The sequence below is a fragment of the Tursiops truncatus genome, chromosome 3 (genome assembly GCF_011762595.2).
Source record: "Tursiops truncatus isolate mTurTru1 chromosome 3, mTurTru1.mat.Y, whole genome shotgun sequence".
Taxonomy (NCBI): domain Eukaryota; kingdom Metazoa; phylum Chordata; class Mammalia; order Artiodactyla; family Delphinidae; genus Tursiops; species Tursiops truncatus.
The window spans coordinates 130,119,972-130,144,855 of NC_047036.1; the positions used below are offsets into that span (position 1 = coordinate 130,119,972).

The following is a 24,884-nucleotide window of genomic DNA, read 5'->3' on the forward strand; positions in this document are numbered from 1 at the left end:
GAGTTGGTAAGGGGCAGAACCAGGGTCAGGATAAAATCTCTCTCCAGGGTCCCAATCGGGCATTTATTTCTTCGTCTCCGCCCCAAGCAAGCCTCGTAAATGAAATACACTTGAGAAAAAAATTTTCTGCCCATAAATACTCGGTTTCGATGCTTGGCCTGGTTGGGGTCTGTTGGTAATTTCCCGTTCATTTTCGTAGGCGCCCAATGCCCCCAAGGGTTAAGGGCCCGCCTTCCAGGCCGGGCGTCGAAACCAACTCCGGGCAGTGTCCCGGCCGGGGCCGCCTGGGAGGAGCCGAGCACAGTCCGCGGAGGTAAGGCCGGCTGGCCCAAGGTCACTCAGGCGGGGCCTGCAAGGGGCAGGCCCACGGGACGCCAGGGAGCTGTTAGCACCCACCTCCATCATCCTGTAAGTGGAGGGTGACATTAATGGCTCCTTTCTCGGAATCTGGAGCAGCCAACCTAAAGAGCGCGAGCAGGCCCGGCCGGCCGCGTGGCCCACTCCCATGTGCTCCACCTGCGGCCGCTCTCACGCGCTGGCTCTTTAAGACACTTCCCCCTCTTTACCATCCCTTCTCTCCTGCCCGGCTCGCTGCCCCCGCCCGCTCCCGAATTGCATCAGGCACGTGCTCGCCCCCGTCAGGTCTGAGTACCCCTCACCCACCAGCCCCGAGGTGCGCCGAGGAATCGGAGGCGAGGGGCGGGGCAAGGGGCGGGGCTGCGAGGCCCTGCGCGCGCGCTCCCGCCGCCTTCGCCCTCCCGTCGCCCACTGCCCGCTCCGGCGGGCGCGGCCCCGTTGCGCCTTCCCCTCCCCTTGCCCGCTGCGTCGCGAGGCGCGCGCCCGCCCGCCGCCTGCCGCGGATCGCGTGGTCAGCTCGGCTCGCCGCGCCTCTCCCCCGTCCGTCCATATTGCTGCAGCCCCCGAGCCGGGAAGCCCGGGCCGCCCCGGCGGCGGGGGGGAGGGAGGGACGGGACGAGAAGCCTGCCAGGCTCGGGGTGGGGACGCCTTGCGAGGAACGGGCGGGGGGGGACGCGCGCCGAGGAGGCCTGGACCGCATAGTGGGGGGCCTTCGTCCCCCCCCCCGCCCGGCCAGCGGGCCTTGGATCTACGGCGGCTGCATCCGACCCGGAGGGGAGCCGCGCCTAGCGTGAACCCCGACCCTTCTCCGCCGGGACTGGGGCCCAGCGCCCCGGAGGAAGGCGTCGCGGGCGCTCGGAGAGCCAAGTTCGAGGCGGGGGAGGCAGCCTCGGGCGCGCCCGGCTTCTCCGGGGGGGCGGGCGCGCAGATGGCCACTCAGGTGGAGCCGCTGCTGCCGGGGGGCGCCCCACTCTTGCAGGCCGAAGAGCACGGGGGGTTGGTGAGGAAGAAGCCGCCGCCGTCGTCCGAGGGCAAGGGCGAGCCCGGGGCGAACGACGTCGGAGGGGGGGAGCCGGACGGCGGCGCCCGGAGACCTCGGCCGCCCTGCGCCAAGCCACACAAGGAGGGCACAGGGCAGCTGGAGCGCGAGAGCCCGCGGCCGCCGCAGCCGCCTGGCGCCGAGGGCCCGGCCGTCAGCGACGGGGAGGAGGGCGGCGGCGGCGAGCCGGCCGCTGGCGGAGGAGCTGCCGGAGCCGCAGGCGCCGGGCGCCGAGACTTCGTGGAGGCCCCTCCGCCCAAGGTGAACCCGTGGACTAAGAACGCGTTGCCGCCGGTCCTGGCCACCGTGAACGGACAGTCTCCTCCAGGTGGGTCTTTCTGTTTGGTATCCTGGGTCCGGGGCCTCTTCCGGGGACATAGGCGTCCCCTCCCCCAGCGGCCTCCAGGGCCCGGGGGTCCGCCGCTGGTCGTGGTGACTCGGGGTTTTTGTTTTTTATTATCTCCTGGCTCATTCGGGTCGCCGTGCCCTGTCCCCCAGCACACTCAGGAACCTGCCCCTGCCAGAGGGCCCGGCCTCCGGGAGGCTGCGGCCACCGCCTGGGCCGCAGCGGTTAGTGGGCAACGGCGTGGTCCGGGCCTACCTCGCGGGGAGAGGGTGGGCGCTGGTTTCGGTGAAAAGGGCTCTCTCCCCCTGCCGCATGTTAGTGTAAGAGACGGTTTCCAGCCTGAACCTTCCTGGGGAAGCCCCCTCTTACCACTCCGCCCCATGCTTCTCGTTTTGGTAGCGTTGCGATCGTCCCCATGTTGTAAATGTTTAATAAGTATATGTCATAGGCAGCAAAACGCCCGGCAATGAGTTCATACCGACCACACAGATTCGGGATTTAAAAGTTAACAAGTTTTGTTCTCGAGTAGATAGTATTAGGTGGTAGAATGGCCATTGGCGATGGGTTCAGGGGTCGGTTACGGGCAGAATGGGGAGAAGAGGAAACCCAACGTGTCATTGAATTCGGTGCTTTCCCTCCCTGATCCTGGGGACCTTCCGTCTTGAGAGGGAGCCGAATGGAGAGCGTGCGGGGCATCCAGTGAGGGGGAAATGTGAGGCGAGTAAGGGGGCATGCGGCGACGCGAGGGGCGTGTGGCGGCGGGGGAGGGAGTGGCAGGGCCGGGAGGGCGGGCGGGTGACAGTTGGGCGTCTTACGCCGCGCCGCCGACCCGCGGGCTGCTCGCGACCGCTCGGCCTGGGCGTTCGGGGCCCGCCTCGGCGCTCGGGGTGGAAGGCGGGTGCGGGCGGGCGGCGCGGCCAGGAGTGTGCGTGTGCGCGGGTGTGAGTGCGCGTTCCTCCTTCCCGGCATTCCTCCGCAGCCGGGACAACGTGGTGCCACCCCGCGCGGCGAGTGGCATGTGACTGCCGACCGGCGCTCCGCGCGCCCTCCCTCTCCCTTCTCGGCTTTGGGTCCTTTTGGACCCGGCCTCTTGGGGAAGGTGGGAAGTCCCCGCAGAGCGTTGTCAGTGGCGCTGGGGGGAGAGAGGCGGTGCAGAATATGGAGGTTCGGCTCGGCCTTCCTTTGCCAAAAATAGATCGTCGGCTTTGGTAGGGGGCGCGCCCGCCCTGCTCCCTTTGCCGGCGCGTATAGGCACAGTGGTGCTGGATTCTTCGGTTTAGGGTCTTTCTGTAGTGGTTCGGTGTTAAAACACGCTTGGAGCTAGAATGATGGCCTGTGGCCATAGCCGTATTGGTTTTTCAAAACTCCTCCCCTTCTGTAGCGCTGGTTGAGGCTGACTGGTTTAAACCATCAAAATGGGGAAAGGGAAGCTTAATGCCTTTACATTCAAGGGAATAGAATCCCTTGTAGTCCTAGGGGAACCAGAACAGCGAATTCTGAAAATGGCATGTTGTAATTTTTATTTCTTTTAAGGTTGCTTCATTTGGAGGAGGGGACATTTGGCGTTTACTAATAGTACCTCAAACCGTGTTCTCTTCCTTTTGCCCTCCTCCCCTTCCCCCCGTTCCTTCCAGAACCCTCTTATGCAAAGGGCAGTGCTGAAACCTCCATTTTCTTGCAAATCCCTCCTGATCCACCCACAGAGGGAGGAATAGCAACTTTAAGACACTCTTTGGTCCTTCCCCCCTCTTTAAACTCAAGGAGGTATAATCGTGCCCAGGAGAGAGCACTCCTCAGAAGTTTAAATGGGGCTACTCACTCTGGCTGCTGCTGCTTAGCTAATGGTGAACCTACCTTGTGGGTTTTACATCAGCATGACATCAGGTGGTATTGGGTGCTTGAGCTGGCATTTTGTGCAAGTCCAGGGGCCCTTGATAGGGTGCATCACTGGGGTTATTGATCGTTGGAAGAGGACAGCTTGGCTGGCATCTCGCTCGCCTTTACCTCTGAGTTCTTAGAAAAGCCAACTTGCTTTAAGTGCCCACAGCAAAATTCTGAGTCCGGTAGGTTTACTCTGTTCTTGTTAGGTAAGAAAGTGTCTTGTCTACTCATTGGTTTTGAACTTGCAGAATAGTCTTTGACAGACAGACTCTGAATTCAGTAGCTTTTCTGTTTAAGCCAGTTGTTAGGGCTTGGATGCTTTTTGAGGGAGAATTTTGTGGTCAGGGTAGATGGTGGCACTTTCTTTGAAGTTTACGTGGATCACTAAGGCCCTTTTCCAGCCCTGATTTTATTTACAGCTTGGACAAGTTTAAATGAGACACCGATGGAATGACAGTGTGGTCTTGGGAAATTTTGTGTTCTGTGATGCATATGTTTTGGGTGCCTCATAAGCAAGCCAAAAGCTTTCCAAAGCTTGCTGCAAATGCCTATTTTTAGCTCTCCTTTTGGCTCAGATGCTAGTATTTTAGTTCTTTAAGGGACACATGCAGTAACTAGTAATAAAAGATGTTTTGCTATATCCCCCCTTTCTTGCGGGGTTCTCTGGTCTGGTTTAAGCTTCTGTGTCTTAGTAGTTTTAAATCTTGGGATTTGCATTTTGGTTTTTTGTATTTTTTTCCCCTAGAATATTTTGAAAACATTAAATATTTTTTCCTTATCTTAGCCACAACTCTTTAAGTATGAGAGAGGCAAGATGTCTTAGTTAAAGAAGTGAGGGCTTCCCTGGTGGCGCAGTGGTTAAGAATCTGCCTGCCAATGCAGGGGACACGGGTTCGAGCCCTGGTCTGGGAAGATCCCACATGCCGCGGAGCAACTAAGCCCGTGAGCCACAACTACTGAGCCTGCGCGTCTGGAGCCTGTGCTCCACAACGGGAGAGGCCGTGACAGTGAGAGGCCCGCGCACTGCGATGAAGAGTGGCCTCCACTCGCCGCAACTGGAGAAAGCCCTCGCACAGAAACGAAGACCCAACACAGCCAAAAATAAATAAATAAATTTAAAAAAAAAGAAAAGAAGTGATACATAGCAAAGGTTCTGGGACCAAAACTGCATGGGTTCAAATGCCAACTCAACCACTTGCTTAGCTGTGCCTCCTGCAGGCTACTGAACCATTCTGTGCCGCAGCCTCTCCATTTGTATTCTAGAAATTAAATTATGTATCTGCCTCATGGGGCTATTGTGAGCATTCACTGTGATGATATGTGTGAAGTATTTAGCTTGGTGCCTGGCATGTGTTTTCTGTTGTACCATGTCTGGGAGACTGAAACTGTGGGATTTTCTGGGACTTTTTCTGGGTCTCTGTTTTCTCCACCTGTAAAATGAGGGTGTTGGAGAGTGTTGTACTTTCCTTTTCTGGCATTGTATTAGTACTCCCTGAAACATATGGGATCTGTCTCCTTAAAAGTGGGCTTTTGCTTATCCACAGACATGAAGGGCATGGTATGGATAATCTTAAAGGTTGATGACCCAAGTAATTGGCTGTTTTTTCTTTGGAATGTGTTATGATGAATGTTTTAAAAATAAGTTTTAATTTATTTGCCTTTCGTAAAGATTGCTTTTTGGTGGAGTGTTCACGTGCTCTCAGGGCTGTGGGGAAAGGCGAGCCTAACTGAACTAAAAATTTGCTGTGGCTGGTGTACATGTAGTAGGTAGAGACTTGAGAGCATATCATCCCCACAAGCTTCCAGCAACCCTAGCAGGGAATCAGTGGGTTGATTGTCTGACACTTCTAACTTTGTGTAGTAAGGAAACACCAGTACTGTGATCTTTTTCTTCATTTCTCTTTAGAGGAAAGTCGGGGGCAGGGCCTGAGACTTGAATATTTATATTCTGGGCATCATTTTTTTCTGTGTCTCTTTGAAGTGCAGCTAACTGGTGACACAAAATAAAAAAGGGTTATAATCCCAGCTAACCCATGGCAACCCCAGGAATCTGCCACCACACTGAACTGGCCCCAAATAAACCTCCACTCCCAGTCTCAGTTTTCTTCCTGGGTTTGGGCCCTTTCCCATCTTCCCTCCCCCACCAACCCCACAACTGGTTGTACTCTGTGGGGCATCCATGTGGATCAGTCAGTCTTCGTTGCATGAAGACCTCACGGTGTCAGAGCTACTTCAGACCCTGGCTCCTTCCTTCCTCACCACTAGAAGTGGACTGGGTGGAATTACACAGTCTGTAATTTTGAGTCCCAGCTTTGCTTCTAACTTGGTGTGCAATCTTGGGCAAATTACTCAGCCTCTCTAAACCATTGTTCCTTCCTCCTCAAAATGGGAGTAATGGTAGTAACTATTTCATAGGGTCGTGAAAATCAAGATGTTTAGCATAACCTTTAGCTTAATGCCAGGTACAGAGCATCTAATAAGTGCTAGCTATAATAAATGATCACCATTGTTAGTAGTGTTCATTTCACTTGTAATTCTGCTTGTGTCCAGCATTGTGGACACTAGCAACCCCCATACTTTCTCTGTACCTGTGTTTCTTCATCTGTAAAATGAGGGAATTGGAATATGTCTTCAAAGTTTTTTTAGTATCAAAAACACTTTCTCCGATAAACCCCTTCCCCACAAAAGAAAACAAAGCAGAGCCTTTTATTATTATTATTATGTAAGTTTCAGGTGTACAACAGTAATTCCCAATTTTTACAAAGCAAAGCTTTTTAAGTGTGTATATTCGTATCTGCCATAGTGGTTAAGAACTCCAGTTTTGAATCCAGGTTCTGTGAGTGCTGGAGATACTCTTCTGGCTTCAGGAACCTGAGCCAATTGCTTGGGGGTTCATATCAGAGCAACCTGTGTAGCAACCAGGCATTAAGTGCCTTACAATGAATGTGGTAATAGAAAGTACACAGTGCTGTCTATAAAAATTGCCTCCACCAAATAAAAATTGAACCCACACCTAATAGAACCATAGGTCTGTGAGGTTAGAGGAATGCATTGATTGACCATGAGGTAGCAGTTATCCAGTTTCTGAATGTGAGAAATTCTACAAGACAGATTATCTTGTCAATAAATAAGTGGCGTTCAAAAAAATACAACAAACTAGTGAACATAACAAAAAGAAACAGATTCACAGATATAGAGAACAAACTAGTGGTTACCAGTGGGGAGAGAGGGAAGGAGGGAGGGGCAATATTGGGGTAGGGGGTTAAGAGGTATAAACTACTATGTATAAAATAAGCTACAAGGATGTATTGTACAACACAGGGAATATAGCCAATATTTTATAATAACTATAAATGGAGTAGAACCTTTAAAAATCATGACTCACTGTATTATCTACCTGTAACATATAATATTGTACATCACGTTCAGTTAAAAAAATAAACATTTTTAAAAGAGGGAACTGTTATGGATGAAGAGTTGAGACGTTAGTCAGATGCCTCGTGTGGATCTTGTTTGAATCCTGATTCGAACAAACAGGCTATAAGAAGAAATTTTGGTGTCAATTGAGGATAACTGATCAGTTTCGATTATATTAAGGAATTATTTGTCAAGGGTGATAATGGCATTATGGTTGTTTTTTGTTTGTTTTAAACTCCATAGCTGGTTATATTGTGCACCTCTGGCAAATAACTGTTAGGTTGGGCTTGGTAAACGAGGGCTTGAAGCTCTTTTCCTGTAGTTCAGATCACTTTCTTCTCTTGTGAAGAAAGCACGCAATTAGGACACCCTCTGAAGGGGAGAAGGGAAGGAGGCCTTCTCCAGGAACCTTCAGCTGCCTGCCCCCTGTTCTGGGCAGGGAGTTTGAGTTTTACCCTAACCGGGAAATGAGTGCCTGTTAGGGAGGGAGAGGTGCTTTGGAGGTGGTCCTAGGCCCTTGGCAGGTAGGGGGCAGTCTCAGCAGTCCTGAACTGTGAACCTCCCAGGGTTGGGGGGCGGAGTGGAGGGGGGATTTTCTTGGCTGACCCAGCCCCTGTCTGCAGTGGGACCTAGGCTAGAGTAAGTATTTTAGAGCTGTTACTCAGCACTCTTTCCCTCTCTGTGGGAGTCGGGCAGGGAGAGGAGGCGGAATAGTGGACCTGAAACCACAAAAACCTCTTTACCACGCAGAGCTTGGCAGATGGGAGTGCCCCTGTTTGCAAAATCCCAGACAACCTAAAAGGGGGTAATGAGGGTGTTGGGGCCTCCAGAGGGCTCACAGACCTCCCTGGCTCGTCCAGAGTGATCTAAGGGAGTGGCCAGGAGAGAGGACAGTTTTCCTGCTGGGGGTTTGTGAAAGAAAATAAGTTTTGATAACTGGCTAATGAAAGCACAGGAAACAGCGAGGTGAAGGAGCACAGGGGTAGGTGATGGGATTTAAATCAGAACATGCTGGTTTTCTTGTTCCCAGAATGGGAGTAACCCCTATGCTGAGGTTGTTTTGAGGATCAAATTGATACCTCGTTGTGGGGTAGCCCAGTTCATGACTTAAAATGTCCCACACAGATAGATGTAAGTGGTTTAGCTTCCAGAAGATGCATTCCAAAGCCAGGTTCAGTTGACCCTTGAACAACACGAGTGCATGGGTCCACTCGTGTGGATTGTTTTCCATAAATACTTCAGTCCTACACTCTCCACTGTTGGTTGAGTCCTACACTCTCCACTGTTGGTTGAGTCCATGCTCATGCAGAACCGCAGATAAGGAGGAACAGCAGATAGCCCGCACAACCTATAAAGTTACACATGGATCTTCCACTGAGCTGGGGGTTGGCGCCCTAACCCCGCGTTATTGAGGGTCAACTGTATATGTAGTTTGAGGTAATTACCCATTCTGAGGGGTTATCCATGCCTTTCCTAAGTGAGGATGGATAATCTGGAGTTAACTTCATTGTCAAGCAGTGCTATGTAATAGTTACCCGGGCCAACTGGCCAATTTTTCGTGGCAGATAGCCTACGGTATCTCCATGAGGGACTTTCCCAGAATCAGAGGGACAGTCTTGATGTGGCACTTTTCCTTTGACTGTGCCTTTGGACTGGCAAAGCCGGTGTGGAAGGTGAGGTATGTGGGCTTTTCTGATGAATTTTGTAAAGCCGACCACATAAATCTGACATACAGTGAGGGGCTTTACCGCCTGAATCTGAGGTACTATTGGTAAACCCAGATGGCCCCTCCATCGGAGGCCTGTGTACAGGGTACTTTGTAATAACCCTCCAAGCTTGTTGTGGTAACCACCTTCCCGTCTGAACATACATTCCAGCAACTCCAGGTAGCCTTTTCTCTTCCTTCCTTTAAAATGAAGTTCTAAGCTTTTCAGAGGAACTGAATTCAGTCCCACAGTTACCAGGAGCCATCTGGATGCATGGTCCGCCTGAGCTCTGGTTTTTGCTCTCCTTTCCACATACCCTAGCTTACTGAAACTCCTGATAACCCCACTATAAGTAATAGTGATATTGCAATTATCCTGTGTAACCTGCTCAGCAGGTGCTCTTTTTATCCCCACTTCACAGATGAGGAAAGTGAGACTCAGGAGAGATTAATAAGCAGCTCTGTCCTTCTGATTGCTCAGACTAAAAACCTTGGGGTCATTCTTGGCACCTCTATTTCTCTGTCACCTCACATCTAATTTACCATTACATCCTTTTGGCTCCAAAAAACTGTGACCAAAGGTAAATGCTTTCTTTTTACCACCTCCTTGGCTGCCAGCCTGGTCCACATACCATTACTGCTCAGCTAGAAGGTTGCAGGAACCTCTGAACTGGTCTCCTGTCACTCCTGCTTAAAGTCCTCTCATGGCTTCAATAGCGGAGTAAAATTCAGAGTCCTTAGCGTTTCTTCTTGATCTGGCTCCCCAGACGTCCCCTTGCCCTGACCTTCAGCTCTGACTTCATCTTTTACCACTTTCCTCTTCCAACAACATTGGTCCTTGCTTTTCCTGGAGCATGTTGTGCACCCTCCTGCTTCAGGGCTTTTGTTCTGCGATGCTCTTCCCCCAGATAGCCGCATGGGCCACACCCTCACTTTCTTCAGGTTCCTGTTCCATTCATTGAGATGGAGAGGCCTTCCCGGACCACCCTATATTAAATAGCAAGCCTGCACCCCATACTGTCTATCCCCATCCCTTTACCCTGCTTCATTTTTCTTCTTAGCTTTTTTTTTTTTTTTTTTTTTGGCAGTACGTGGGCCTCTCAACTGTTGTGGCCTCTCCCATTGCGGAGCACAGGCTCCGGACGCGCAGGCTCAGCTGGGCTCACAGGCCCAGCCGCTCCGCAGCACGTGGGATCTTCCCAGACCGGGGCACGAACCTGTGTCCCCTGCATCGGCAGGCGGACTCTCAACCATTGCGCCACCAGGGAAGCCCTCTTCTTAGCTTTTATCACCATTGGATGAGGGTCTTTGGTGTTTGACCACTGCTTTATCCCCAGCACCTAAGCATGCCTGGCACACAGTAGGCAGCTCAGTGAACATTTAATGAATGAGTGAATGAATCTCGTACTTTTAACAGCATCATTCACATTTTGAGTCTGGCATAGGGGAATACCACAGTGAATAATAAAAATCTGTGTTGACAAAGAACACACACACTCACAATCCATAATGGAAAGTGCTGTGTAAGAAAGCTGTGGGATTCTTTGGGAGTGCAGCAGGGAGCACCCAGTTCAGTCTAGGTCAGAGAAGTCCTTCTGGAGGAAGCAGTGGCTAACCTGAAATGGGAAGGACAGGTAGGACTTATCTGAGAAAAGGTCTGGAAAGAGAGCTGTCTTGGTTGAGGAAAGGCCATGAGGTTCAGAGAACTGAGTAACTCCCTGTGGCAGTAGTATAAATTCTCATTTTAACTGGAAGGCAGTAGGGAGCTTTTGAAGATTTTAAGTGAGGGAGTGGCATGGTCAGATTTTTGCTTTTGAAAGATTGCTTTTGCCACGTGGCAGAACCTCTTAGGTTAAGAATAGATGATTTGGGGTTTCCTGTCTGATCCTTTGGGGCAAGGTTCCTGGATTACAAAGGGAGCAGACTTCCGAGTCTTTCCTGAAGTGTATGTCTAGGACAGTTATCAGCTGTCATCCTTAAGGGATAGGGAGCAGCTCCAGTGTGGGGGATTCCTCTGACCTTTCAGAAGGCCAGATTATCTGGAATGCGTTTCAGTTCCTGGGAGAATCACAATTGCTGATGGACTGGCCTAGGCTGAGTCCATGCTTAAGCCAAGAGCCCCAGCCTGCTTGCGCTGCTGCAGCCGTTTAGCTGGAAAGAGGAGGCGGCCCTGGTAGGGGGATAGGCTTCCGTACGGGAATCCCCACCTCCACCAGGGAAAGCACCCATGTGGTGGGACTTCTAGGTCCACATCTAGGCTGCCTGCCACCAGCCTCTCTGCAGCTTGGCTCTGTGGGCTTTTCCAGAGATAGCTACGTGCACAAGGTTTCCTTCCCGTCAGAGCTACCTCCCTTCAGCTGAATTCAGCCATTTTTATACCTGTGCTAACAGTGGGTTTGCATTTGCCCATAGATGGGCTGCTGTAGTGAGTTCCTGAGAATACTGGGCTTTAGGGAGCCAGGCTTACCCTGACCAATGCCCGTTTATCAACTCTGTTCCCATTGCTGTGCCCTCAGGGGCTTGGATTTCCTTTCTCTCCTTTCAGAGGAGAAGGAGTATTTAGAGCTGAAAGGGACCCCAGAAGTCATTGAATCTAAACCATTGATTTACAGGTTAGGTACTTCAGGCCCAGAAAGGAAATAGAGTTGCTCAAGATCACAGTCAGTTCAAAGCAAGGCTGAGACTTGAACCCGTGTCTCTTGGGTTTACTCCGATTTTGTTTTCCTCTGGAGGAAGAAATAGCATATTGGGTGGTAGAATGTCGACTTTGGAGTTAGTCATCCAGTTTGAGTTAGCCAAGCCACCTACCAAGTGAGTGCCCTTGGAAAGGTTGGTAACTTCTGGGCTTCAGTAAAATGGAGTTACATCTGGAGTACCCACGTCGTAGGATCACTGAGTGTGAGCTAGGGGAAGGGGAGTGCTCAGCCAGAGCCTGGCAAATAGTAAGTGATAATCGTAAGAGTGTTTGGTGGTTCTTCTTTCGAGGTCTTGAATTTGACCCAGGTCTTCAATTTGCCAATAGAGCTCAAGTGCTAAAGCCAGGCTTCCTGTGTCTTCCTGGGTCCTCTCTGCCCCTTATCCCTGCTGTTTGGTCCTGAGCATACACAGGAAAGCCGCCCATGTCACTTAGAGCCAGTTCTTCCTACCCTGCCCTAGGCTGTTACACAACTCCATAGTGAAGGGGAATTAAGGAATCACTGGGGCTATAATCCTGCATGAGAAGCCCATATTGTGGCACTTGAGAGTGCCCTAGTGGTAGAATGTCTGTGAGAGAACAGCTCAGGTGCTTTTTAAAAAAATTTTATTTTATTTATTTTTGTCTGCGTTGGGTCTTTGTTGCTGCATGCGGGCTTTCTCTAGTTGTGGTGAGCGGGGGCTACTCTTGGTTACGGCGCGCAGGCTTCTCATTGCGGTGGCTTCTCTCGTTGCGGAGCACGGGCCCTAGGCGCGCGGGCTTCAGTAGTTGTGGCTCGCGAGCTCAGTAGTTGTGGCTCGCGGGCTCTAGAGCGCAGACTCAGTAGTTGTGGCATACAGGCTTAGTTGCTCCACGGCATGTGGGATCTTCCCGGACCAGGGCTCGAACCCGTGTCCCCTGCATTGGCAGGTGGATTCCTAACCACTGCGCCACCAGGGAGCCCCTCAGGTGCTTTGAAGTGAAACCTTCCTGCTCCATGTTTGGTATCTTTCTGCAGCTTTGGGTTTGCTTGGGGAGTGGAGGTCTGCGCTTTTCCTGTTCTTCATATATCTTTACAGTGATACAAGAAAGAGAAGCCAATTATCTGGATGGAATAGCCTAGTTTAGGTTTTGTCCAAAGTGGAGCCGAGTGTAGGGGTGGAGTTTGGACATGGTTGGGTGTGGGAGGCTGGATGCTGCTTCTGGGGAGTGTGGGGGGAGACAGGAAATCAGGAACACACAAGAGGTGGCTGCTCACTGGGACGCATGCACCTTACTGTGAAGAGGGAGGGGATGGTTGAAGAAACTAGGATTATTTTTCCCAGAGAATCAAAGCTTGGGGTGGGTGGAAATGCCGGTTGTTCTGAACTACAGCATTTGAACAGATCTGCTTCAAGTGGCCCTACAGCTAAAGCTCTGATGGCAAGTGGGAGGTGGAGGGTCAGTAGGTTTTGGCTCTGGTCAAGTAGTAACTTTCAGTAGTGTCCCCGACAGATTCAGCTGCCACAGGAGGTACTGGGTTCCTTGACATGGTGATAGTATTTAAAGAGTTTGGATGGCAGTTTCCTGTAGGGCTCTGCAGCTGTAAATCTGCAAAGTACTTTCCTAGATTTGTTCATTCCGAAATTTTTGAGTACTTGTTACGTATCAGGCTCCAGAATTCAGGGGTAAATAAGACACAAAAGCCATGATAGAGCTTTTGTCCTGAAAGGTAGAAGTTACAAATGGGTATCCACTCCCTTTACTGCCTCAATTCCAGTTCAGCCTGCTGACAGCGTTTGATTACCCTTCACTCAAAAACAGTTGAGGGCTTCCCTGGTGGCACAGTGGTTGAGAGTCCACCTGCCGATGCAGGGGACACGGGTTCGTGCCCCGGTCCGGGAAGATCCCACATGCCGCGGAGCGGCTGGGCCCGTGAGCCATGGCCGCTGAGCCTGTGCGTCCGGAGCCTGCGCTCTGCAACGGGAGAGGCCACAACAGTGAGAGGCCCGTGTACCGCAAAAAATAAAAATAAAATAAAATAAAAAATAAATAAAAACAGTTGAAAGTAATCATCTGTGTTTTAAAATCAAGAAAATGTATCTGGAAACCTGGAGATTTGCAGCTCCTCTTTTAAAAGCCAGACTCTGAATATACCAAAATAATAATAATAATAATGAATTGTACACTTTAAATGGGTCAGTAGCATGGTATGTGAATAATATCAGTAAAGCTGTTATGAAAAAAAACGAGAAGACCTGGCCACACTGAGCCTCTGTTCCTTTATGACTACTATCCAGTGTCAGGATCTAGCTCCCTTTAGATGAGGATGCCTGCATCGGGCCTATGGGCTCAGTCTTTGTGTATTTTATCATACAAAGGAGAGAGGACAGCAGTCTGTCCAGCCCACAAGCTGAGAGCATCCTTATTCGAGAAGAATTTGAGAGTAAAGGGTGGGGAAGACTTTAAGGCTAAGGGCAGGAATTGCATGCAGTCCCTGGAGGGGTCTCCGTACCCACCTCTCTGATGGAGAGCGGGTGTGATGGGGAGACAGAACACCATTGGGCATTGTGGCCTGAGGCCCCAGAGCAGCAGTAGAAAGCTGTCTGAATGCTAAGGTGTGAGCTTGCAGTTATGTTAGGCCCCAGTGAGACTTCACTCCACTCCCTGCATCTGTGAAATGGGTGTAACATCCTTGATAGCAATCTCTAAGGCCCTTTCTAGCTCAAACACCCTTCAGGTATGAGAGCAGCTAAGGCAGATGTTACTGTGTTTCGGGTGGAAAGGGGAAAGATGCTGGCTAGAGGCCTTGTGCATCATGATCCTGCTCTTTGGGCAATGGAACTAAGGCTCATTGGAGCACTGAATTCCCTCTGGGGCAACAGACACTGCAAAGAGGCTTCTCCACAGGTGTGAGCCCTAGGACAGAGAACTCTGGGCAGGAGAATTTGGGACCAGCCTTCTAGTCCCAGATGTTTGGCTCAATTGCTAAGACACCTTGGGTGACTGACTGAACCTCTTTGGACTTCTTTCTCTTTTCTGTAAATGAAAGTGGTCGAGCCAGAAGACCTTTCAAGGTCCTTTCCCACTAGGATTAAGTTCTATGTATCAAATCAGAGGTCAAGACTAGTTTGAGAAAGATTTTATCTAATGGGGATTGCTTTTCCCCACCTGATTGGACCAGCTTTAGAGTGTCATCCCCAAGAGGTTGGCCAAGGCTGTGGGATTCTTCTACCTAGGCATGGGGTATTCTGCCCTAGGCTTCTGGGAAGTTCTGGGCCAAGGTGAGCTGCCCCAGAAAGTTGTTGAGCGCCCCCAGCAGCGTGCAAAAAGTGGTGGCTCATTCCTTGGCAGGAATGTTGTTGAGGAGGTTCTGTACCTCATTAGTTTGGGCAGTTGCTGAGAACCCCCTTCTGGCCCCGAGATTTAGAACCTAGGACTGGTGGAGGCCAGGGTCAAAGTATCAACTAAGGTCAGTGAGAGGGGAAGCCAGCCCATCTCGAGAGATTGTCTTTTTTTTTTTTTAAGAGGTTTATTTGAGCCAAACTGAGCACTATAGCCCAGGACTATTTCATTTAGAGTCTCTGTTTTTGGCGGGGGGGTGGGGGGTTTGGCCACGCAGTATGCGAGATCTTAGTTGCCTGACCAGGGATTGAACCCGTGCTCCCTGCAGTGGAAGTGCAGAGTCCTAACCACTGGACTGCCAGGGAATTCCCCTAGAGAGATTGTCTTGAGTATTCAGAGTCCTCAGGCTTATCTAGAGAAGCACCAGGGCTTGAGCCTAACCTTTGTTTGCCTGGAAGGAACTAACTTGGCTGCCACCAAAGTGAAAATCATTCATTTAACACATTTATTTCAGTAACCTACTAAGTGTTAGACCATGGGAATACTGATGGGAATAAGACAGAAGGGGCCTGCCCACATAGTTTACATTCTAGTGGGGTGACAATGTAAACCAGCAAGGTAGTTCTGGTTATCTGTTGCTGCCTAACAAATCACCCCAAAAACAGCCTGGATCCTGGTGCGAATGTGACCTTTTGTGCGCCCTCCAACAGTAGAGTTTCTATTTCCCCCAGCCCCGTGGAATCCTGAGATCAAACCCCGCTGGCCTTCAAAGCCATATTCTCTGGGGGCTCCTCCTGTTGCCGGACTCCCAGGCTGCGAAGCCTGACGTGGGGCTCAGGACTTTCACTCTTATGGCAGAACTTCTGTGGTATAATTGTTTTCCAGTTTATGAGTCACCCACCTGACAGGTATGGGATTTGATTGTATCACAATTGTGCCCCTCCTACCATCTTGTTGTGGCTTCTTTGTCTTTGGATGTAGGGTATCTTTTTTGGTAAGTTCCAGCGTTGTTTTTTGTTTGTTTTGGGTCTTTTTTGTCGATGGTAGTTCAGCAGTTAGTTGTAATTTTGGTGTTTGCTAAGACTGAAGATTAACTAGCCTGTCACAGATCTTTCTTTCTTTGCTGGTTGTTGGGCTGCACCCTGGAGGCCTTCAAGGCCTCTGTTGCCCAGCTTCAAGACTGAAGAAGGATCCCAGAGTCAGCAACAGAGTCATCAGTGGTTTAATGGATGGGGAGCTTACATGTCTGAAGCAAGGTCTTGGAGTGATACCCCACCATGTATGGTGGATGGGGGGCAGGACACACGGCCATCTTCACTGGGGGGTTGCGGGTGGGGAAAGGGAGGCTACTAGTTATATCAAAAACAGCCCTTTTATTCACTGATTTATGGAGCAGGATTTGGACAGGGCTCAGCCAGGTGATTCTTCTTTTCTTTGTGGTAGTGATAGAGGTGGCAGGCAGGTCCTGGTCTACATACAGGGCCCACCACAGCTTCACTCACATGTTTGGAACCTTGACAGAGATGGCTGGGTTCAGCTAGAACTGGAGTGCCTTCAGGTGCCCTCTCCAGCATGGTGTTTTCAGAGTAGTAGGACTTACTACATAGTGGCTTGGGGCTCCCGGAGAGCTGCTCCAAGAGACAGGAAGTAGCTGTGGTCAGTATTCTAAGGTGCTGGGCCTGAGCATTGGCAGAATATCACTTTTGGCACGTGATGTTGGTAGAGGCCACAGACCCTGCTGAGAATGAAGGGGAGGGGACATGGGCCCTGCTTTTCAATGGGAGGAATGTCGGTTTGCCACCATCTCTAGTACTACTTGGCAGTTTCTGATAGTGGTGAGTGCTGTGAAAGAAACAAACTAATAGAGAAGTGTTGGGCGTTGTGTGGGTGAGGGTAGCTTCAATCAGGGTGTCGGGGAATACCTCTAAGGGTGAGCCAGGTGGGGTTGGTAAGGAGCCTGCTGATGAGCACTCTAGCCTGGAGGAACAGCAGGTACTAGGTGGTGATGAATTTAGAGTTCTCCAAGCAACTGACACGGAGGCTTTTGGAGGCCAGCTTAGGGAGTTTGGCTGCTGTTCTAAAAGCAGGGAAGGAGGTGACATGATCCGGCTTCTGCTTTAGGGTTTGTCCATTCTGTGGAGAGTGGACTGGGGTCGGGGCGGGAAGAGGCCCGGCTAGTTGCAGGGAGGCGCCTCGGAGACTTCGGCAGGCATCCAGGAAAGATATGGAAAGGAACAGACGATGGCGTAGTGACTTGGGCCATCCAACTAACTTAGTGTCCTGTCCTGTCCCCCCTCCTCCAGACTAGGCCACTTAAAAGAGGGCATTTTGTGATTGCTATTTCTTACTTGCTCCTCTCTTCTCGTACTGTCCAGAAGTCAGATCAGTTGTATTGTGTCCATTAATCAGAAGGGTGGCCTGAGGCAGGCAGGTATATTTCCCCTGGATCTGGGTCTCTTAGCCCCAGAGCCCGGAGGAGTATGAGTGTTTTCTCTGCTTCCCCTGGCCTCTCCCAGGTTCCATGCTCCGGGGTGGAGGTGGAGGGAGCGTGTGGGTGAACAGCATGGCATCAGGCACAGGGAGGCCTGGAGATAGGGAATGAGCCCGACATGGGCTCTCTTGGTCACAGTTTTCCATTCCTGACTTCTTATTGGAAACTTTCAGGTAAGAACTTCAGGGTGGGGTCAGAGCAAGCTGCCAGAGCTGGAAGTCTGGAGATCCATGTTCTGATTTCAGCCCCGCTCTCACATTTCTCCTGGCTGGACATTCATTTCTCACGACTTGTATGAAGGGATTGGATCCCATGCTCATGAGTGCATTGCTCATCCATTGCTGATGTGCCTTTATCTTGTCCCTGGGCTTAGCCAGGTGTTCTAGAACCTGCCTCATGGGTAGCTTGCCTTGTTGAAGACAGATGGCCCAGGGAGCCATGCCAGACTGCCTGAGAGCTTCCACGTCTCCCGTGATTAACTAACTTCTGAGCCATCACACACATTTTGTTCATGATCTTGGTTCATTTTCACATCCCTGTGGGATCCAGCTGCTACAGTCATGATCCTCATTTTACAGACCAGAAAACAGGAGTTCAGAGAGGTTCAGTAATTTGCTCAAGGCTGCATAGTGGTTTGTTAGCAGCTGGGATTCCAGCTCACGGCAGACTGACTTACCGTCTGGCTTTGCATTCTCCCAGACCACAGAAGTATACGTATCTCACCTGAAAAACTTTCTTGGGGAGAGAGGACCCACATAATCTTCAGACAGCAGGAATCTGTGTGGGCCCCAGTGGCCCAGCCTGGAGGTCCCAGCTCTGCCTGCCCTGGCCACCCTCAGTGAGTGTGAGCCAGGCCCAGGAACTTCTGATCCTGCTGGGGAGCCCTGGCCCCACTTCCCTCAGAGATGTTCCTCTTCAGCTCTGTCAGGCCACGTGCAGCCTGCTGGAAAGAGCCCTGCTGACCTTGTGGTTTCTCGGGCATGGCCTCTGGGCCAGTGGGAGGGGTGGGGGCTGCTCTCTACTGGCATTGGGAGGTTCTCTGGCTCTGGGTTGTCAAAGCGGATGGAAAATACGATTATGTGTTGGGTCTTATTTATTTACTTACTTTTTGGCTGCGTTGGGTCTGAGTTGCAGCACTAGGGCTCTTCATTGCAGCGCGTGGGCTCAGTAGTTGCAGTGCGCGGGCTTAGTTGCCCTGCGGCATGTGGGATCTTAGTTCCCTGACCAGGGATCAAACCTGGGTCCCTTGCATTGGAAGGCGGATTCTTAACCACTGGACCCACCAGGGAAGTCCTTGTGTTCGGTCTTTTAACTTCTTTCGAAGGGGAAATCTTTTCACCTTATTCAAGCAGCATCAGTTCATTGTAGAAAAAACGTCCAAATGTGTTTTAGCGAAGAGAAAACAAATCCCTTCATAATCTGTTCCACCAGCCACCAGAAATACTACTGAGCAACCATATCCTTTTAGATCAGTGCTGCCTAATAGAAATACAATGCAAGCCGTGTATACAGTTAAAACTTTTCTGGTAACCACATTTTTAAAAAGTAAAGACAGGTGAAATCAACTTAAATAATATCACAATATTAGGATAATCACAATATTATCATTTCAGCATATAGTCAGTATAAAAAATTACTGATTCTACTAAGTCTTTGAAATCTGGTATGTCTTCTACACTTAAAGTACTTCTCAATTCAGACTAGCCACGTTACATGTGTTCAGTATCCACATGTGGCTAGCGACTGCTGTATTGGACAGCACATTTCTAGATTTTTCTTTGTGAGTCACACACACACACAGACACACACATATGTATATTTTGTATATATACACACACCTTTAAAAAAAATGGGATCATGATATTTTGTGAGCCAAATTTTTTCCCCCACTTAAAAACATAGGCTTTCAAAGTTGCTTATAACCCTCAAAGCAGCCTTGGTAAAGGAAGGTTACATTTTCCTGGTGAGAAAGGTTAAGGAGCTGACCAGTACTACATTGCTGCCTGGCAGACGCGCACACCCACTCTCTACCCGAGGCCCCTGCTCCTGCAGGCACCTGGAGTTGATCTGAGACCACTGAGCCCGGCCAGAATTCACACGTACCCTGTGCACATGTGCATGCATACCACCCTTTTGCTGAGGGAAGCAGGCCCACGCAGGGGAAGCTACTGACCGAGGCTGTTGTACAGGGGTGCATTGTTTAAAATACAGGCCCTCCGATGCCCAGTTCAGTGCTCTTTCCATCACTCTCGGCTGGTTTCCAAGAGCTTACTGCTTGGGTTTGCGACTAGCCAAAGTACAAAGGGGAAGCCCGGGAGGGGTGGGAAGAGCCCTCCACTTGGGTTTGCCCTGGGATACCCCCAAAGGCCACAGCACATCCCTAGTGGAAGCTGGCCAGCAATGGGAAAAAGACCAGCAGGGCCAGAGTGAATGCAGAAAGGAACGTGGGTTGGACTGGGTGAGGTCAGGACTTAGAAATCTCTCAATAATTGATTAGTTTGTCAAACAGTGCTGTCCCCCTAGTGCAGGGACACATGCTTCACACCAGGCGGCTTTTGTGGCAAGAACCTCATTTCTTAGCAGGTCTGAGGTTTGTAGGAGCCTGGTGTCATTTTTTTCCTTCTTCCCCCACACCCAAATCTTTGCCTCAGTTTTTCAGCCTGTAGAATGGGGCTGCATTCTAGGCAAATCACTAGCCTGCTGCTGGCCACCCCCTGCCCCCTCATAGGAGGTTGAGCAGCAGACCTTGGATTGGGCCTCAGGTAAGGTAATCAGATTCCTGATGACTGAGGTTTTGAAGACTGGGTGGATCCAGGGAATCCAGCCTTTTTCCCCCATCACTGTAGCATCCAGCAGCCCTGAGCCAAGTCTCCACAGGCTGGGAGGGGCTTGTTTCAGGTACCTTGGAGGCAGCTGGTTTATACTCCTGGAAGCTCTATTGCCCTAAGGCGGGACACGGCCCAAGGTGGCCTGCCAGAGCTGAGGATTCTAAGCCGCCATCCTTTGATTACTCCTGGGGTCTAGTCTTACTCATCAAGTCCTTAGATTCCAAGGGTTGGTACTGCCTTTGGGATAGCCCTTTAGACTTTACAGAACACTTCTTATCTCACAGTACCCTTGAGGTGGGTGGTAATCCGCCCCCTTTTATGGAGAAATTCCTTCTCCATAGGCTCATGGAGATTAAGAGACTGCCCAGGGTCAGAGTTAAAAACTGGCAGAGCCAGTCCCCCTCCCCAACCCCCACCCCTTTAAAGCACAACTAATATGGAAGAAATTAAGGAGAGTAAAAAGATGATAAGCATCAGTCTTCCTTTCTTACTTTTTTTTTTTGATGTGGACCTTTTAAAAAATTTATTTTATTTATTTATTTTTGGCTGTGTTGGGTCTTCGTTGCTGCGCATGGGCTTTCTCTGGTTGCAGTGAGCTGGGCGACCGGGGGGCTACTCTTCGTTGAGGTGCGTAGGCGGTGGCTTCCCTTGTTGTGGAGCATGGGCTTTAGGCGCGCGGGCTTCAGTAGTTGTGGCACATGGGTTCAGGAGTTGTGGCTCACGGGCTCTAGAGCACAGGCTCAGTAGTTGTGGCGCACAGGCTTAGTTGCTCCGCGGCATGTGGGAGTTTTTAAAGTCTTTATTGAATTTATTACAATATTGCTTCTGTTTTATGTTTTGGTTTTTTATCTCTGAGGCATGTGGGATCTTAGTTCCCTGACCAGGGCTCGAACCTGCACCCCCTTCATTGGAAGGCAGAGTCTTGACTACCAGGGAAATCCCAAGCATCAGTCTTTCTATTAAGATATTGCAAAGGAGGCACTTAGCACAGTGACAGATCATACTGAAGGGCTCAGTAGTAGCTGCATAATCATTTGTTTAGAAAGATACTTGACTTGATCAAGGAGCTGTGGGGATAGCAGTTTGTCTACTGAGCGGGAGGTTCTCTTGGGGAAAGGAGTGTGAGGGCCGTGGCAGCCTGGGGATGCCAGACTCCTGGCTGGGAATGGAGAGGCTGGCTGCTAAAGTTCTCCATTGGCTGTGGCTGGGCTTGCAGTTGCTCTGGGATGGTCTCTGCCATTCCAGGTCTTCCCTGTCCCAGCCCCTGGCTTGCATCGTCACTGCCATTGCCACTCTGAGGTGGCAGCTTTTTGCAGATCCTAGAGTTGAGGAAGGCCAGAGTCCAAAGGGACTTTTGGAAGCCATCTGGTCGCTTCTCATTTTGCAGAAAGCTGATGTCATCTGTTAGCCAACGTCTCCCGGGTGGCACCAAAGGAGTCAGGATGCCCATGCTAGTTCTCTCTTCCTTCAGCCTTGTTTCTTCAAGGATAGAGAAATAGGAGGCCCTTCAAATGGTTGGTGCTGTAGGAGTGAAGATTAGAAGAGGACTGGGTCTGGCAGCACGTGCCCCAAGGTGACCCAGTGCAGATGCTGTGACTCCTGTTCCTCCAGACACAAGCTTTCAGCTCTCTTCCCTCCCCTACACTGGGCCAGCAGTTGACACACCCTGAGCAGGCCGGGGAAGGCCTGCCCAAATGGAGGAGGTATTGCTCAGAAATGCTCTCAATTTCCCAGTAACAGCAGCACCTGCCCCTTTCCACTCTACCTTACTGCTGAGCTCTTCAAGATAGAACATAAAGAGTGTAAAGCATGGTTCTAGGAGGGGTGAGGAACACTCAAACAGCCAGGATCAAGTAACTAACAGGTTCACCAATGAGTGAGATGGGGTGGAAAAATTTGTCAAAGGCCTTAATCAGCGATATGTATAAACTTCCAAATAATAGCTAACGAGTAATGAGTACTTCCTGTGTGCTTCCCCAAGTGCTTTACAAATATCAACTCATTTAATCTGCAGAATCCCAGTAGGTTAGAAACTCTGTTCCCATTTACAGAAATCCAGAGTCGCTGAGGTAGGATTGGCAGAACCGGGACTCTGGAGCCCAGGCTCTTTCTTAACCATTGCACTGCCCTGCTGCTGGTAGTGAAGTGGGGTGATCCGGGCTGACCTTGGGGAAGTAGCAGCCAGGTGAGCTTTCCACAGAGGCGCCCATTCCATAATTCTCACTTGTGTTTCTGCAGTTTGTTCTTCCTGAGCCTTGCCTTAACCTCTCTGGGAGAGGCCAGGCCTAAGGGTTGCAGGTCTTACCTGGGGGTGAGGACAGAGTGGTACTTTCCCCTGGAGGGAAAGTACATTGAATCCACCAGCACCCATGTCAGCTCTCATGTCAGTCATTAGTTTCATGGGCTGGACCCTTGGCAGTCTTACCCATTTTTGTATTCATAATACATATTATGGGCTAAATGGTTGTTGGGATGAAGAGCATTTTTCAGTTGTTACCAAACTGGAATTATAAATACGTTTGTGACTGCTGTCCCTTCTCATGCCCACAAAAGACATGGCTAATTGATCACAGGCTTTTCCTGAGCCTGTTTACTGAGGATCCTCAGTACAGCATCCCAGGCAGTTGAGATCAACCAATTACAGGTGGAGTTAAGATTAAGACTTTATATAAACTGAGCCCTCAGAGAATAGGGACTGTCTTGTTTACCATTACTTCCCCAGTGCCTGACACACAAAATCCCTCATGTCAGTGGTGACGTTTCATGATAAGAGTGGCAGGAGCCTAGGGCTGGCATCTTCAAAAACAAGTTGATATTCTTGGGACAGGCCAGGAAGCTCACTGTGTCTCAGTTCTGTCTTATTATGTAATATGGGGAGAACCATTTCCACCCTTCCTACCTCAAACTGAAATTGTGAGATTTAGATGCAGTGATGGTTGAGGTAGACCTTACGAGCTGATTAGCCCTGGTCACCAACGATAAGGAAGGGTAATTTATCTGAATGGCTGGTTTATGCTCTCCTCAGCTCTCCCCTGTGCCCTGGTGCAGAGCCTACACAAAATCTCTGCTTTTCTACACCCCTTTCTCCCTCCTGTCTGTCCTTTGTCCGATGGGGGTTCTGCAGTTTCTTTCATCCTCTCCTTTCTGATCTGCTGGAGGGGGCAAAATTCTCCTGGGCTTGTTGCAGCCAGAGCCCAGGCCTTTGGGTTGCAGACCACCCTAGAGCGTTGCCTTCGCAATTAATAGTGCTTGGATTCCTGGCTGTGCTTTGCTCCTGTCCCCTATGCTGAGTGGCATTGTCCTCGCCTGGCAGGTGAGCTAATAGGCTCAGAGAAGTGGATTCTGGTGCTGATGGCCTCAGTCCATGGTAGGGTCAGCTTGAGCTGGAGCCCTTTGGGACCTCAAGAACCTAGTGTCGTCTCCTGCAGTGCTGAGAGGCCTAGGGTAGCCTGAACTTTCAGGTCCTTGGGGTCAGCTACCTTCTCACTGTGTGACCTTTGGCTAGCCACCTAGCATCTGGGTCTCCTCTAAAACTGGAATAGCTCTGCCCCTGCGAGGTTTAGAAAATGCACAAAAGGCCTGCAGCAGGAGGCCTGAGGTAAATGCTTAGTAAGTGGTAGCCATTATTATTTAACAGATCCAGACCTCAGGGCCTTGGGTGCGCAAACAGCGATGTGTGGGGGAAGAGTGGAAGCTGTTTGGTTGTAAGGAAGAGGCAGACAGGTCCCTTCAAGCCTTCATTCTTCTGGCACAGCCATAGTCGGGAGCTCACTGTAAAACTCAACCTCGAGCTCAGTCCACGCTGATTTTTTTGTGAGCTCACGTCTGTCAGACACTCTGCTTGTGGCTTCTTGGCCTGACCAATCTTTGTTCTTGATGCTGGAGATTGGGTGGTGGTGAGTTCCTCATACATCCCTCCTCAGGCTGCTGTCTGTGTGTGTAATTAAAGCACGCTCCCTTCCTGCTCTTGTGAGCCGGTTAATTCCTGTCTACACTCCCTGTCCATAAATATGAGACCCTGGACTGGGGCTTGGAGACCAGGGGGTCCCTTACCGCCAGTCTCACTCATTGGCAGCTCAGTTGTCAAACATTAATTGGCACCAGCCTTGCACAGGAAACTTGTTAAAAAATGCAGATGCTCATGCTCTGCCCTCTTGGCAAACTGCTTTCTGGAGCTTGGGAGAAGGCAGGAATCTGCATTTAACCAAGGTCACCCACCCCCACCTCCTCTGGTGTTCTTAGATTGTGGAAGTGGTGTTGCCAGTCTGCTAGCTTACTGGTCCCAGTTTCCACAGGCGTGAGTTGAGGGGTTTTCATAACAGCCTTCTGCTCAGGGACTCCAGCTGAATGGGACGTAGAGTGGGAAGGGGGCTTGGGTTCCACTTCCACCAGAATAGTTCTGCAATTTAGTTTTCTTTTCAAGAAAGTATTATTTAATACAAAAATGTAAAAGAGGGAAACATTGAAACAAGGACCCATGTACCCACTACCAGTTCTTAAGAAGCACAGCCCTGATTTTAAAATACTAATTGGGTAGATCAGTTTACCAAGGCAAAAGAAATAAAGCAAAAATAAACAAATGGAACCTAATCAAACTTAAAAGCTTTTTGCACAGCAGAAGAAATCATAAAATGAAAAGACAGCCTATGGAATGGGAGAACATATTAGCAAACAATGCAACTGACAAGGAGTTAATTTCTAAAATATACAAACAGCTCATACAGCTCAATATCAAAAAAGAAACAACCCAGTCAAAAAAATGGGCACAAGACCTAGATAGGCATTTCTCCAAAGAAGACATACAGATGGCCAATAAGCACAT

General features: G+C 50.2%; 1 protein-coding gene across 4 annotated transcripts in view; it reads left to right on the plus strand.

The window, feature by feature from the left end:
* The first annotated feature begins 803 nt into the window (after nt 1-803).
* Nucleotides 804-24,884, plus strand: part of LARP1 (La ribonucleoprotein 1, translational regulator) — a 57,223-nt gene continuing 33,142 nt past the window's right edge. For 2 of the 4 annotated variants that reach the window (XM_019924788.3, XM_033853506.2), the window contains exon 1: nt 805-1,724. In XM_019924788.3, coding sequence (XP_019780347.1) covers nt 1,286-1,724 — 439 coding nt within the window. In that variant the 5' untranslated portion in view covers nt 805-1,285. Of the gene's footprint in view, nt 1,725-24,884 lie in introns of all 4 variants that reach the window. The other 2 variants (XM_019924790.3, XM_019924789.3) reach the window with 2 other exon arrangements.